The sequence below is a fragment of the Papaver somniferum genome, chromosome 8, assembly GCF_003573695.1.
Source record: "Papaver somniferum cultivar HN1 chromosome 8, ASM357369v1, whole genome shotgun sequence".
NCBI lineage: Eukaryota > Viridiplantae > Streptophyta > Magnoliopsida > Ranunculales > Papaveraceae > Papaver > Papaver somniferum.
In genome coordinates, this window is record NC_039365.1 from 152,457,781 (window position 1) to 152,474,713 (window position 16,933).

Consider the following 16,933-nt stretch of genomic DNA (forward strand, 5'->3'; position numbering starts at 1 on the left):
AACTTATTTCTTATCTTCTTCATTTTAAGGTTGAAGGTTTCATTTCTTGAGCAAGCATTTCATTTACTGTTAATCATGTCCTCATCAAGTCTTTCCAGTAAGGAAGATGATGTCTAGACTGTTCTCTTTCCCTCTAGGAAAGTTCGTGTTGATTCTTCTGATAGTGATTTAAGTCAAGACAAAAGTGATTCCTCTTCTGATGTGAATACTTCAATATCTCAACTTGATAAGCTCTCACTAACTATGAATCATGTGTTGGAACAAGTACATGCCTTGAAGAATGAACTTGAATCTTCAACCAAAATACTTGAGGATAAGATCGATGAACCAGGATTGATCTAATCGAAGATGAACTTGATGAATATATATAATATGAGAAGAGTCTTCAAAGTAAGTGAAATGTCTTTCGTTCGTTGTTAAAATAATAGGAAACTTCTTATGAGAATTTATTCTTTTGTTTAAGAAGGATAACTAGGGTTTGGAATAACATTATTTATGATTAAATATAACTATTTCAAGGATTTTCATCTTCCAATGTTTTTAGATTTATTTATTTAAATTCTAAAGTTATTTGGAAGATAATTTTTGTAGTATTTAATCTTTTTGATTTCATATATCGCAATTGCTTATCAGATATATATGTGTTTACGTTCGTGAACTGTGCTTATCTCATATATTCTCAAAGTTAAGTCTATTGTATCATTATGCAAATATCGATGAAAGATAGAATGAAATTTTGAAAGTATTCCGCAGTATTGATCTTTCCCTGGTCCACTTTTATGTGAAAGTATTGTATGGCTCCGCAAGTTTTCTTATGTTGAGCGTTTGAGATTAAGTTAATCAATAAGGTCTCCTTGTGGTTATTTATTCGAGTTTATTGGAAAAAATCCATGTGATTTGTTAATGTCCAAAGAAATCCTTATTTTCTTGTAAAAGAAAGGTCGCTTATGTTGTTCTCTTGGGGATGACATCAAATATGGGAGAGTTCTTAATTGAACTTGTGCTTAATTGCCATATCTTTGTGGGGAGTGCGGCTGTGGAATGTTGTAGGAGTTCTCTTATATCTTTATAAACTCCTTGATGAATACACTAAGTTTCGACTATGTGAAATCATCGAAACAAAGTTGATATGTTTTCTTTTAGTCATGAAGTATTTTTTTGAAAATTTCATTATGATCCCGTAGTTTTCGTACCTTTGTCAACTTATATTGACAAAAAGGGGGAGAATTATTTGGTAGTTCACACTACATACATATGGTTTACGGATCATTATGTAAGGAGGAGTGGTTTTCATTGTAAGATAAAGTATTGACTAAGGGGGAGTGATACATATCACCATAGTATTAATTCATAGTTTTGATACAACTGGACTTTGATTATCTACGATAATACTATGGCATTGTATAACAATGATTGAGAACATATGTTTTCTTATTGTTATAGATACAGATCTTCAACAACAATGATGCTGAGTTGAACACATTCAGAATCGCCGAATACTTGGAGTAGCGAATAATTCAAGGAATGTTGAAGAGCCAAGGAAATCAAGCATGATGGATGAGAAGCTATACAATTTTATTTATTTTGTAATCCATATGTATTGATAGTTTTGTCACTAAAATTGACAAATGAGGAAATTTTTAGAGCACTGCTCGGTCGAACTCGCAAGCATTGCTATCTCAAGCTTGTTAGTCAAGTTTAGTTGATCAAAACCATATACTTGACTTCTAGTCTACTTATAGCTATGTCTCGGATTAGGTTGTAATGTGTAGTTGAGCTTTAGACTTCACGACTTTCACCAATTGAAGACGAAGATCTACTGAGGAGCTTGGAGGAACTTTATCAACAAAAGGTATGTGAAGACTAAAACTTGTCTATCAATCAGAAGTATATTATATTCTATCTTCTAATGAGACTAAGTCGTATATCTATATAGACTTCTATATTATACACATTTGATATTTCGAACCGAGTTTATCTCGCTTATCTATTTCTCGAAATATGTGTTCGAAGATTTTTGCTTTAGCGATGTTCATCATATCTTGACGAGTTTAGTTGGAAACAATTTATTTGTTGGAAACTAAATATAATATCAAAATATGATCATGTGAAAATTACCTTGAACATCTTATATGATTTGTGTGAGACCGTCATTTGATGTTAGCTTGGGAAGTTTCGTATTGATCATTCAATCACTTGAAAATTACTTGAAGCTAATGGTTTGTGTGAGACAACCATTGTCGTCTTCCAAGGATGTTTCAATAATTGAAATGAGAGTTTAGAACGATTACTCATGTCTGGATACAACACAGTATGCATACCTAGTATAGGAACTGTATTGTGATGGTTCAGGTACGGAACTCTTGTTTGCGTACGTAGTAGGCGAACGGATTTACCTGAGAAGGTCCGGAACTCTTGTTTGCGTACCTATTATGCGAAATGGTTTACCTGAGTTAGGTCCGGGATGGTTGTTCGCGAACCGGGTATGCGAACGGCTTTACTAGGCCAAGGTCCGGAGCTGCTGTTCGCGTACCTGGTTGGCGAACACAATGGTGAAGTTATAGAACCAGTCATGTATGATTCTCATACTCATGAACTAAAAAATTTATGATATAAGGAATGTAATCTTTGCAAACCGTGGATTAATGTTCATGAATAGATTCTTGTATAAGTACTTTGTACGAACACGAATCAAACCGATTTCGATTCAATTTGTTCATATATATTTCTATGAGATAGTGAACAATTGAACAACTCTATTTCAAACACAATTAGATTCATTTGATTATCTTTTATGATTAATTAATCTTCATATTTGATCTAGAAGTGTTATATGAATACGGCTAAGACGAAATTGTTCATATGGCTAACTTCGGTTAACTAATATTGAGCCAACTCAATATACACGTTTAGGTACGGTAATCCATATCCAAATGAAGATATATTTCATTTGTGTGTAACAAGCTAAGACCATCTAGTGGTGGAGATTGATTGCTTTATTTTTAAGAAGACTTAGATTGAATCTTAAATCAAGTTTTCATCTAACGGTGAATATTGAATGCTTTATTACCAAGCTATCTTAGCTTTGATTGAAAACAACCCTGATTTGAAATACTATATAAGGGAGAACTCTAGCAATGGGAAAACCTAATCCCCATACTTATGTGTGTTCCTAGTTGCGTACTAGAGTCGATTCTCCTTTAACCTATGTTTTTCCAAAACCATTATAGGTTAACGACATAAAGACTTCATTCGGATTCGTGAAGCCGGATCCAACTATTTTCTCTGTAGTTGCGTATTCTGATCTTACTTGTTCTATCCTATTGAGTTTTATCTTCTTTAAGATTTACTCGAGATTTATGGATTCATAATCAAGTCAACTCCTAGAAGTTGACGGTTGTACTAGTTAGCCTAGTGATAGCCTTGTAAGAACACTTCACAGAGAAGGTGCCAGATTTGGTATGTGGAAAACTCAATCTATCTTTGCCTGACATTGGGATTCTAGTATTTAGAATTAAACAATCAGATCATGGTTCCAGTGTCTAGTGTTAGCGTCTAGGAAGTTACTCAATGTGTGATCTGGGTTAAGATAACTAATGTACAAAGAGATTGAGGCACATTTTGAATCCATTTATTTCTATATGCTTTGAACTTGACGCCTTTTTTTTTAAACTTCTCATATATAATGATTTTCGATAATTTTAAGATCAATTCAAATACTTTTCCAAACCCATGAAGAGTTTTTGGATTTTTTATAGCGAAGAAGGTGATAATCTTAGAAATATATTTACATTTCAAAACAAGGACCCGTGGTCCATCAGGTGAATGAACCATGTTTAAAGAAACTTTAATCAATTAAGCTTTATTGTCTTTTTTTAGGATTTTGAAACTTAAACCCCCTTATGATTCATGGGAGAAGACTTTACTCCATTTGGTTAAGATATATCCCACCTGAACTACTTTTCCCTCACCAGAAATCTCTTTAGTTTTGCTCCATTTTTGAATTATACTATCTGGGATAAGAAAAGAGTTCATATAGTATATAAGAGAGTTATTGAGAACATTTTGGACCATAACATATTTCCCAGCTTGGTCAACTTTTTACTTTTCCAATTAGCCACTTCTCTATCAAAATTGTCAACAAGATGAGAAAAACCTGATTTTTTTAGATATTTCAATAAACAAAAGAATCCATAAGTATTTATCGTTTAGGACTACCTTCTTAACATTGGAGGATTTAATCAAAGAAACACAAATATCATGATGAACATTCTTACTAAATTAGTATTATGATTTGTGTAGGTTTATAACTTGTCAGAGATGTTGCTGAAATCTCCAATGAGGAATATAAGATTATTAGCTTCTTGATGAGTATCCTTTGTAAATACAAGTCAAACATTAACAAACAAAGGATGTGAAATTCAAGGAGCATCTTTTGTTACTTGAAAACCATGAACGAGTTGGTTGTTTCAACATGAAGAATGTATCTTGAAAAGCCTTCATGCGAAGAATGAAGAGATAATGAAAAAGAGGATCCCATTTTATCAAACCTCTGGAAAGTTTATATATTTTGCATGGGTAGCTATTGCGCGTGATAGACATGCTAGTTGCACTAATGCAACAACCATTATTGAATTTTTTTTTTGTATATTCTCGACTAAAATCACCACAACCAAAATAAGACTATGGATCAGTTTATCAAAGACCTTAGACATATCAAGTAATTATCTTTTTTACTCTTTTTCTTTAGAGCAAGTCTTATGGTGGAATCCATCCATCTTCCATCTTCCACGCCACCCCAGCATTTGGAACTGTGGATGGAAGCACAAGTGTAATGATGGAATAGTAGAAACGCTGTTCTTAATGGAACTAAAAGAACGCAATTAAGAATGAAGCTAAAAAAACGCAATTAAGAATGGATCTTTTTTTTTTCAGCCGTTAGATTTCAACAACTCATTTTAAATCTATGGATAAAAAAAAAACGCAATTAAGAATGGAGCTAAAAAAACGCAATTAAGAATTGAGCTTTTTTTTTCAGCCGTTAGATTTGAACAACTCATTTTAAATCTACGGATAAAAAAAAACGCAATTCTTAATTGCGTTTTTTTAGCTCCATTCTTAATTGCGTTTAACGCTATTCTTATTGGCGTTCAGATGGATTCCACGAACCCTTCCACGAAACCTTGGAACCTTGCTTGGATTTTTTGTGGAAGATCCCAACTTGAAAGCCACTAGACTTGACATTCCATAGTTTTTCCACACTTGGAATAGTTTGGATTCCACCATAAGACTTGCTCTTATGGAATGAACGAGCTCATCAGAAATAACTATATTATCCTGAATATATCTCCTAGGTACATAGGCATTTCGAAAAGAGTCGCCTAGCATTGATTTCGTCTTGTTGACTATTATTTTTGAGATAACTTTGTAACTAGTGTTGTATAGGCTGATGGGCCCAAATGAAGATGTGTCGCCTGAGCCCGCCCAATATATTTTTGACATTTGTCTAACCATATTAACACTAACTAACCTCACAAATTCGTTCCATACACAAATTATTTCCATACATCACCGTATCAAATTAGGTTGGAAAATAAGAAAAATAACTTTACTCGTGTTCTTACCCCTTCGGCCTTTAACTAACTGGATCGAAATAATAAATTTTTTTAGATAAAAAGATTGAGACAATTATATCTTCTTGTCCTCATCGGTTAAAAGAAAAATCAAACAAAAGCTTAAGTAAGATCTCTGCTCTTACTGATTGGAAATTGTTTGCATTTTATAACTAGGTCTGTTTTACGTTTGATGAAGAAGAAAATAATCACTGTGTGGATTTAATCCTTAGGCTCGAAAGATTATTTTTAATTAATAAACATGCTAGATGAGGTTCTTCATAATAAGGATCTTAAATTACAATTTTTTGCTTATTTAGAAGATGCACAAATCAATATACACGGAGAAATAAAAGATCACTGATTAAATCAACTGCAATCAGAACAAACGTAGGAAGAAAATTTACGAAACAAAAAGAATTAAAGTGGTTTTTGGGCATAAGAAAAAGACTCGTGTTTTTATCAAGACCGGTGCTCTCTAATTTTTTGGGCATACGAGTCTTTTTGAACCTATGACAAAGCTGTAATTCCCTTGATTAAAAATTATCTTTTTTCTTTTTGGGTTGTTGTCATTCCTTCTTTTTGATTGTCATTCACTTGCTGGCAATGGATGTTATTATTTTCGCAGTTGTCCGGGGCCATGCATGACATAAATATACTTCCCTATCAAGTTTTTCATTTTACTACTATCATTAATTTCATCTCTTGTCTCCGCTTATATAAATGGCACTATCATCCATAACCTCCTTTTCCTTCCAAAAAAAGAAGAAAATCAAAATCAAAATCAAAATCCTTCATTTTCACATACTTGGAATTAAGATAATTAGATATAATGGCAAGAGTCTTCCGCATTGAGCTTGAACTAGCGGCCAGTACTGTCATGAGTTTCACCTTGCTGCTAATCATTTTCTCTCGAGCATTTGCCCAAATCTCACCGGAAGATTATCTAGCTCCACACAATGCAGCTCGAGCTAACGTTAATGTTGAACCCATGATATGGGACGATAATGTTGCAGCATACGCCAGTGAGTACGCTAACCAGAGAGCCTGGGATTGCAATCTTGTTCATTCTACTGGTCCATATGGTGAGAACCTTGCAAAGAATGATTACACAGATCTATCCGTAGGAGATGCCGTTAACATGTGGGTGTCCGAGATGAGTAATTATGACTACCAATCAAACTCGTGCCAAGGAGGGCAGTGTTTGCACTACACACAGGTGGTTTGGTCTGACAGTGTTCGTCTAGGGTGTGCGAGTGTAGCTTGTGGTGCTGGTGGTACCTTTGTCATTTGCAGCTATGATCCTCAAGGCAACTGGGTCGGGCAACGTCCTTACTAAACAAATGGCACGACAAATATGTAATCGTCATTTGATTTGATGAGAGGATTTTTCTTTATTTATGAAAAACAAAATATGAGCAATATTCATTTTTATTACTCCCTCCGTTCCTTTTTAATAGGCTGGTTTCTATAAATAAATGTTTTAAAAAAATTGGCTGGTTTTTTAATTGGGAAAATAAAATGTTACTTTAATTTTCTGGGACCACTTTTCTCTTAACTTCTTATGATGACAAGTGTTATGTGGACCATTTCACTTTACTTCTTTTGTTGAAAAGTGTCATGGGGACCATTTCATTTCACTTCACTTCTTTTATTAACAAGTGTCATGAGGACCATTTTCAATGATTAGTTTTCTTAATTTTATTTAAATTTTTCTAAAAATAAAACCAACTTATTAAAAAAGAATACTAAGTTCTAAAATACTAACGTGTTCAAAATTTTGTTCAAATTATTTTTATTAACAATACTAAGTTCTTATATACTTGTACATTTTTCGCATCCACGTGTGCTGAACCCACAAGGCCACAAGATTCGTGTACCATATACCCTCCCATGTTGATAATGCTGTTGCCTTCATTATTGGCACATTAAATTACTGCTATCTACCAGACAGTTGTATAAAATGATGTGACAATTCCTTCTGATCATAACTATGAAAAAAGCACCTCCAAATGGAATATCCAGAAAATGTCGGTTGCTGCTCCAAAGAGCTAACCAGTGATCAAACGAGTTAAGCATAAGAGAGGAAGGGCCATTGCCCATTCTGTAATCATGGAAATGAAACCCTGAGACAACTATTTTTAGCTACATAAACTTTGAGCGGGGCAAGGACGTCGGTCCATCCTCTATTACTAGGTGGCTCCCCCATTGTACATGGAGTTAATATTTTTGTCGCCCAAGGGGCCTGCATTTACAAACATGGCAGCTGAAAACTGCTTCTTGTGACAATGATATACTATATCATAAGTCCTACATAAATGGTGCGTAGAACTATTCACAATGGTGCATTCAAGTTCATTTTCATCCTTCGTAAATGCTACTTTTTCATGAATGAACTTCATACTTGGAGGAACAAGTTTCCCAAGGGGCTGCTATCTGCTCTTCTCTGCTGAATTCGTAATAAACAATCCCTCTATCTTTCTCGTCTTTAATTCTTAGCATGTCAAGTGATGGTAACAATCTGAGGCTTATCTCTTTTGGATTTCCTGGTTCCAAATCATTCAAAGGTAATCTTACTATCCCGAATCGCTCATCTCGCGCAACATTCTTGTCATAAACCTCAAGGATAAGCCATTGTGTTTCTCTGTCTTCAACAATCAACTCAAAGGTTTGATTCCACACAGGATTGCGGTTGTTGGAGATGGCCTTTGTCTTAACCTTGAATAGAGGCCGAATGTACACAACTGCATAAGGATCAAATACACCAATCCAGTCTACATTCTTCAGGTCATTGGCGTTGAGTACGGTTACTGAGAGCTTCCCCTGCGGTTCAAGTTCCAAGTCACTTGTATCGACAGGCATACCGCCAATTGGAATGACAATCCTATGGGGCCACTGAAGCATGTCTGTGACGATTGTATTTATAGTACAGTCGATCATAGCTGAAAGTCCAGGTATTGCTGCTAGATTCCCTCCAAGTGCCTTCAATTTGTAGTCAATCTTAGGATTTGGCTCGGAGAGTAATGCAACAGCCACAGCAGAAATGCAGGGTATATCTTCGGTGAGCTGAAAGATGACACAAATAACGGTGAAAACCCGAAGATCCTTTAATTCTCTGGATATTGAAGGGGCAAGTGCTGCTTCAATGGCAAGAATGATGCTTAAGTCGCCAATATACTGGAAGTCAATGTCCATTGTTATTTGACCTTTGTTAAGGCTCTGAACACGAATGCCTCCGATTCTTGGTGCGACATGCCCAAGCCACAGATTACTGAATTTCATAGAAGTGATCCCTGGAGGGAGATATTTTTCGGGTAATCGTTCAACAGAAACTGAAGGAGTTCAGGACTTTTCTTTTGGATAAAGAAGTCAAAGGGGCACGTCCATTACTTGCACCTACCAAACAAACGACCTTTTCTTTTCTCTTCTGTTCTGAAGCAGGACTTTTCTTTTTGGTATGTGCAGGTGATATTTTTGTTTTTGACACATGCTTATTACATCAAAGTTAGAGTCCATCTGCTTGGGCAATTAAGTGGCAAGTGAGAATAAAAAGAAAAAAACAAGTAGGACCTGTAGGTAAGAAATCCATTTGACTGTTCAATCCAGGGAGTTGACTTTCGACCTTTGGTATTGAAAATCTTTAGTAAAAGGGAGTAGCAGTCAACGGATGCACTCATAGAATGGGTATTTGTTGAACTTCACCAATTACATCGATAAGTAAACGTTTGGTTGATTTGTTTTATTAACAATGCATTAGTTTTTTTTTGTCGCATGCTATATCAGCTGCCTAGACATCATGCATAGTATTAGAAGGTCATCATATCCCTTTGACGTGATGTTTTTAGAAGGTCATCATAGTATTTGAAGGGGATATGGGGTATCTAAATTAGCTAAAAGTAGCAAGTTACTCTCATTACTAAAACTCGGTTCTAAACCTTATCCTTATAAATTTGAAACATATTCAAATCTTTTCAAAACTAAAACTCATTCAAATTATTTACATCACAAATTAAAATCAAAACTTAACTACATTAATCGATGTAAAGTAAAATTTCATTATTCTTTTTAAATGAAATCTCGAACTAAAAATCGTTGACTACATACTCTTAATTATACCTGTGACTGGTTTATCCATTCAAAATTCAAAATCACAACGATTCTCAATTTTTTGTGTTTAAACACAATCGATCGATGTTCATATCCGCATTGACCGATTTGGTTATACTCGGTCGATGTTAATGACCACGTAGAACGATTGTTCTTGATGTTCTTCATGGTTGAAGAACATCAAACCCAGAATCGGTCGATGTGGACATTCATATAGACCAATTATGGTAAAAAAGATGCCCAATTTTTCTTGATTTAAGAGTATGGTATGCAAAGATGGAAGCTTTGGATCCAAAACCAATTAGAACTTGTACAAACCCTGAATTTTTGATATCTATGTCATAGAGAATGAAAATGCGAGTTCAAGGAAAAAAGAATGAGGTCGTTCCAACATCAGACGAAAAAATAATGAGCAAAATAGTTGTAGAAGTGCGCATATTCACAATCGGTTTATAAAGGCATATATGTAAACCGATTGTAGCACAAAAAATTTACAAGAAAATTCTTGAATTTTATTTTTTTACGATCGGTACACGGGTACTATATCCACCGATTGTTGACGTATTTTTATGACAACAATCATCATTTTTGGGTTTCTCTTTTATACAATCGGCACTTGTGGAGGATCTTATTAACCGATTGTGGCCAATCGGTCATAGGAGTTAAAAAACACATGCCGATTCTAGGTTGATTTTCTTGATGGATCAAGAACATCAAAAAAAATCAAAATTTTCATGTTTTGATGATCAACCAACACTAGTTAATTTCACAATCGGTCTATGTTCTAAGTCTTATACACCGATTCTTAGTATTCTTCGTGAATGAAGAACATCAACTTGGAATCGGTCTACAATTGCATGAACATCCACTGATTTTCAGTTGATGTTCTTCATGGATCAAAAACAAGCGATCTACGAGTGCATGAACATCCACCAATTATAGGTTGATGTTTTTCCAACTTTTTTTTATTTTTTTTATGTTCTGATGATGGATTAACATCAGTTGATTTATAGAATAACAAGATTAAATATCAATTATCACTCGAATTAACACTAATTAATTAGGGGTAAATAAGATATTAAGGAGAATAGTTGGATAAGGGTTTCTTTATTTTACTTCATAAGGACCCGTTTTTGTCATCTAATGATATGCCCCAAATAAACTTTATAGGCCCCAAACTAGCTAGGTCAATTATGAGGTTTAACGTTTCAATTTTTCAGAACATATCCACATAAAATCCCCCTAAAACACATTCCTTCACGACTAATTATTTTTCCTTTCAAACTAAAACTCGTCGAAAACCGCTTATTGATTAGATTCGTTACACTTTTTAGCGTAAACTTTGTTCAACTAGTGTCTAAAAATAGAAAATCAGAATAATAGGTGTGGGGGCTTAAGAAGGTTTTTGTGGCTAAGCATATTTGGAATTTGGAGCTGGTAGTATTTGGGAGCTCTTATATTGTTGGGAGAATACGATACCATTGTTCTTACAAGATCGACGAGGCTTCGAACAAAACAACTCGGTCACCGAGGACCATGACTCCAGATGGAATACAAGATACAATTAAAAATCCATTGCATGTGATGTTGTTGCACGCTTACATGTATAACGATGCAAAACATAGATGTATGAAAGTATATCAAGTTCAAAACAATTTATCTAATTGGAACATATTAGAGACACAATGATTATAGACTCATACAGGGTATACCTTTCCGAGAAGTTATTGTACAAATCAAAATACTACTGAGGTTTTTTTTTGCTGTGTAGGTCTCTCAATGATAGTCCACACATTACACGAAGAGAGGGACTCTCCAGAAAGTGACTTAACCATTATAGAGGATGAGATTGTAATTATGGTGTCTCCAATGTATTTCGGTCCTATCGAACAATTATCTATTGAACTTGATGTACTTTAATACATCAAAAATATTTTACATGATTTATACGAGTGAGCAACAACCTCCCTATTCATTTAGGGTTTTCTTATCATCTCATTTAGGCCATTTGAAGTTGTAATCATGTTTTTGGACTATGGTATGTATGGAGGTTTTTCGATCTGCAAAAACAACGGTGCCATACTTGTCTAACAGAATTGGAGCTCAAATACTATCAGTGATGTTTTACCACAAGAATTCTACTAATCCCAATACCAATCATTCCGATTTGCAAAACTTGGTAACTAGTTAGCATAGTTTCTGTGAGAAAAATGTGTATAATCTGATAGGTTTGGGTTGAATATTAGTGTGGAAGCAAAAGTAAATACCAAAACTTAAAAAAGTTTCGAATAAATGCGTTTAAGGCAGTTCCTTTTTGGGGATGTTAGAACATGTCTCGATTGAACCCACCAATCATCGGTATATCAAGTTTGCTTGTCAATATTTTAGTATCAAAACTCACCTAGAGTCGCTTGATTAATTGATAGAGTCAACTTCGTTTAGTTTATAATAGAAAGTCTAGGAATGTTGAGACTTACAAGTATTACTCTGAAGACCTGAAGAATTTGAAGAAGTATCAACTGCAACGAAGACATCATCCTTCCACTTGAGGTTAATAATATTGACTTGATCCTGTTTCTGAAAAAGCGGGGGTCTAACAACCACACCCAATATTTCGTTCGGCAATATTTATGGACTAACTCCAATATAATTCCAAGAGAATCAACTAGACAGTCAGATCCAATCAAGGAAATATATCCACGAGTTATATCTCAATTTCTCAACACGATCTGCAATCGAACAGATAGAGATCTGTGATCCTGATTGATATGAGAAATAACTTGAGCGATACCAAAGACCAATGTTCAAGTGTAAATCAATTTCAATCAACAACTAAAGGTTGTATTTACCAATTGATTGAACTACGCACAACCTGTGATATTTTAATTATATAAATAAATATAATGCGGAAAAGAAATGACACAGACACCAGAAGTTTTGTTAATGAGGAAACCTCAAATGTAGAAATACCCCTGGACCTAGTCCAGATTTGAACGCCATGCTGTATTAAGCCGCTACATACACTATCCTACTACAAGTTAACTTCAGAGTGGAATGTACTTGAGCCCTAACCAAGTCTCACACCGATTAAGGTATAGTCGCGTTCCTTACGCCACTGAATCCCAGCAGAATTCTACGCACTTGATTCCCGTAGATGATCTGACCCACAACTAAGAGTTGCTACAACCCAAAGTCTAAGACTTTATAAACAAATATGTCTCACACAGAAAAGTCTATTCTGATAGATAAATCTGTTTCCCGTAGAAATACCTACGAAGTTTTTGTTCCGTATTTTGATAAATCAAGGTGAACATGAACCAATTGATAATCTAGTCTTATATTCCCGAAGAACAGCCTAGAAATATCAATCACCTCACAATAACTTAACTATATGGTAGTAGAAGAAGTTATTGTGGAATCACAAAGAATGAGACGAAGAGCTTTGTGATTACTTTTTGTATCTTACCTATCGAAGATAAATCTCGAGCCAATCTTAGAGAAGATAGTACTCAATACGATAGAAAAAGTAAGATCAGAACTCGCAACTACAGAGAAAATAGTTGGGTCTCGATTCAGATCCCAATGAAGTCGTTAACCTATAATGATTTTAGGAAAAACCTAGGTTAAAGGAGAATCAACTCTAGTACGCAACTTATATCACACAGGAGGTGTGGGGATTAGGTTTTCCAGTTGCTAGAGTTATCCCTTATATAGTCTTCAAATTGGGGTTTGATAGCTTTGAAACAAAGCAATCAATATTCACCGTTAGATGAAAACCTGATTTAAATTCAAGCTACGTTTTCTTAAAACCAAAGCAATATGTATCCACCGTTAGATGGTCATAGCTTGTTACACACAAATGAAATGTACCTTCATTTGGATATGGGTAACCGTACCTAAACGTGTATATTGAGTTGGTTCAACAATACGAAGTTATCTATATGATCACTTTTGCATTAACCACATTCATCTAACACTTCTAGATCAAATGAATCTAATTGTGTTACTCGTAAAGTTATTCAACTGTTTATATTCTCATAGAAGTATACAGACAAAATTGAAACAACATCGGATTTGATTCAATAGAATCAATTCATGAATATTTATCCACGGCTTGCAAAGATTTCATTCCTTAATTTATAAATGTATTTGTTCATGAGTATGAAATCATAATTAACCGATTTTAGAACTTAAACCAACTGAGTTTGCAAAAGGGTACACAAACTTAAGTTCTGGACTTTGGTCTTGTCCGACAGTTCGCAAACCGCTATGCATACTGTGGTTCCAAACCTAACTCAGGTAGAACTGTTCGCATACTGGTATGAAAACTTGGTTTCCGAACCTAAATCATACCACAACAGTTTGCATACTGGTATGCATACTTTGCTATATCCAGACAATGGTTAATTGTTCTAAACTCCCATTTCAATTATTGAAACATCCTTAGAAGACGACAATAGCTGTCTTACACAAACTATTAGCTTATAAGTAATTTTCAAGTGATCAAATGATCAATACGAAGCATTCCGAGTCGACATCAAATGACCGTCTCACACAAATCATGTAAGATGTTTCAAGGTAATTTTCACATGATTATCTTTTGACTTATAATTTAGTTTCCAACAAATAAATTTTTTCCAACTAAACTCATCAAGAATAATGATGAACGTAGCTAAATAAAAAAGCTTCCAACACATATTTCGAGAAAGATATAAGCGAGTTAAACTCAGCTCGAAATATCAAATGTGTATAATGTAAAAGTCTATATAGCTACACGACTTAGTCTCAATAGGAGATAAAATAGAATAGACTTCTGAGTAATAGATAAGTTTTAGTCGCCACATACCTTTTATTGATGAAGTTCCTCCAAGCTCTCCTCATTAGATCTTCGTCTTCAATCGCCGTGAAGTCTAAATATCAACTACACATTCTATCCTAATCCGAGACATAGCTGTAAGTAGACTAGAAATCAAGGCTTATAGTTTTGATCACCTAAACTTGACAAACAAGCTTGAGATAGAAAAGCTTGCGAGTTCGACCGAGCAGTGCTCTAACAGTTTCCATTCCTAACATATCTTTCAATTCGCTTTATATTGAAAACATAACATGAAATCTATATTTATGACACTCTAGTGATTAGACTTGGTCATAGCATTATGATCAAAGTATCAAGGAATTAAATTGAATTATGAAGTATACCGCTTATCTTTTGAACTTCGTAAATACGACATCAACATAATCTATGTATTTAGTTATTTTATTATGTGTAGGATATATGCGTGGTTTCATCCTAGGAAACTATTTATCATTACATTGGTTTAAGGAAGTAGATGTATGAGCTTGTTTCATAATCGAAAGTGAAATCATAAGTGTGTTGGTCCGGTTCTTCATTGAATAATATTTGGATGACTAATGCAAGATGACAAGGTAGAACCGATCCTAATGATAGACGCATTTATGTGTCTATTTTGTTCTCAATTTTCTGTATTGTTAGACTCGATTAAGTACTTATTGTGTTGTTTTGTGTTCTTGAAGGAAATTTTATAGAAATAAGCCCTTGCGGCGAAATGGGCTCAAAAAGCAGTGTTTTACACCCCGGAGAAATGTACCATAGGCACCCCAGAAATGTCCCGGAGGAACCCATAAAAATTACTATTTCCAACCGAATTGATATTCGCACCCCAGCACTCCGGATAAGGGGCACCTTCTTCAATAATTTGAATTTGAGTTTTTGGCGGGAAATGAAGTTTTCAACTGGCGGAATTTTGATTGTCAAAATGAATGGGTTAGAATGTGATTCAATCGCTGAAAATTGGCAGAAAGATGTGATTTGGCGTAAGGAACAAAGCTTGGGTGTCGAATTTGATCGGAATTGGCTGGAAATATCGATTTGATTCTCGAGCTCAAAACAGAGCTACACGGACTGAACACACCCTGTACACGCTGTTGTGTGTGTTTTGGCTATGCATGAAAGTGATTAAGGGACGTTCGACGACTTATTAGGCGTGGGAGAGCTGAATTGGAGTGTGCAGAACCAATTCTAACGTGTGACAGAGTTAATTTTGGAAATTTTCGTTATTATTGGCAGCCGAGAATATTTGGATTAAATGGAGAATATATGCAATCAATGGTCGGATTTTTGGCTCCAATTCACTATAAATACAAGGCAAAACAGTTTGGGAAAGGTTGTCGAGAGTTTTGGGAGCTAGGGAGAGCTAGAGAAGACGAAATCAGAGTTTAACAAAACTCTGCTGCTGCTGCTGATGAACACCAAGAACACGAAGAACGGACTCGCGGGGGCAGTCGTTTATGAACAGTGTCTAAGACGCGCATCCGTGGGTCGCAGCGCAGTCTAAATATCAGCAGCACCTGTCTCTTATCGTTCTTTTTGTGACGCCTTCTGTTGGTCGTACATTCACTGTTTTACTCATTTTTATCATTTTAATCAACTTTTGAGCAACATACATGTATTTTGAAATTATGATTAATATGAGAAGCTAAATCCCAACACTGGGGCGATGGAGGAAGCCTTATTTCACACTTGGGTAATTATATTTAATTCTTTTAATGACTTTTGCATTATAATTGAAATTATGATTTAAATTAATTAGTTGTGATTTGATTTGATGGGTCATGCTTAGCTTAGATGATTTGATGTCTCATGCTTAACATTTACACCTAATATTTTGAGAATCTATCTTGGCAATAAATTAGAGTCGATATATTTAATATATTTTTCGAGCTATTATTGATAAAAGAATTATTATTTGAACCTTAAGAAATGAATTTGGCGGAATCCTAGTCCCGGTACCTCTCGCCCATTGTTAATATTTTTGTATATATTTTTGTTTTAAAAATCTATTCAAGTCCGAGCAACGAACTTTTACTACCACTTTAAAAACTACAACAAAATGGCGCCGCCGACGCGGACTTGTATATAGATTTATTATTTTATTTTTTTTAGGTTTATTTTTTTTATTTATTTATTATTTGTTCCTTTTTACTTTGTTTTTTTTTTCTTTGATTTACAGGTTCGAAGTGGAGCACTAAGGACTTGGAGAGGAAAAAGCTTAAAGCGAAAAGCGAAAAGAGAAGAAAAAAAGGACAATTTTAGGATTTAATTTTTAATTTTTAATTTTTTTAGAGTGTGTGAGGAAAACTGTAATTTTTTTTATTTATTTATTTTGGACTTTGGACTTTAAACAATTGGACTT

General features: G+C 34.6%; 2 protein-coding genes across 2 annotated transcripts; one reads left to right on the forward strand and one right to left on the reverse strand.

Moving 5' to 3' along the window:
• Positions 1-6,450: 6,450 nt before the first annotated feature.
• LOC113301716 (basic form of pathogenesis-related protein 1-like) lies at positions 6,451-7,017 on the forward strand. Its single transcript, XM_026550511.1, has one exon. It carries the CDS (start codon positions 6,493-6,495, stop codon positions 6,949-6,951), a length of 459 nt encoding a protein of 152 aa, XP_026406296.1. The 5' UTR covers positions 6,451-6,492; the 3' UTR covers positions 6,952-7,017.
• A 980-nt stretch (positions 7,018-7,997) lies between these two features.
• On the reverse strand, positions 7,998-9,201 carry LOC113306223 (synaptotagmin-4-like). The gene is made up of 2 exons (XM_026555181.1): positions 9,183-9,201; positions 7,998-8,944 (listed from the first exon to the last, which is right to left on the reverse strand). Exons 1-2 carry the CDS (start codon positions 9,199-9,201, stop codon positions 7,998-8,000), a joined length of 966 nt encoding a protein of 321 aa, XP_026410966.1.
• Positions 9,202-16,933: the final 7,732 nt, after the last annotated feature.

Excerpts from the sequence above, each read along its gene's own strand:
- LOC113301716 (XM_026550511.1), top strand. The coding sequence starts at position 6,493 with ATGAGTTTCACCTTGCTGCTAATCATTTTCTCTCGAGCATTTGCCCAA.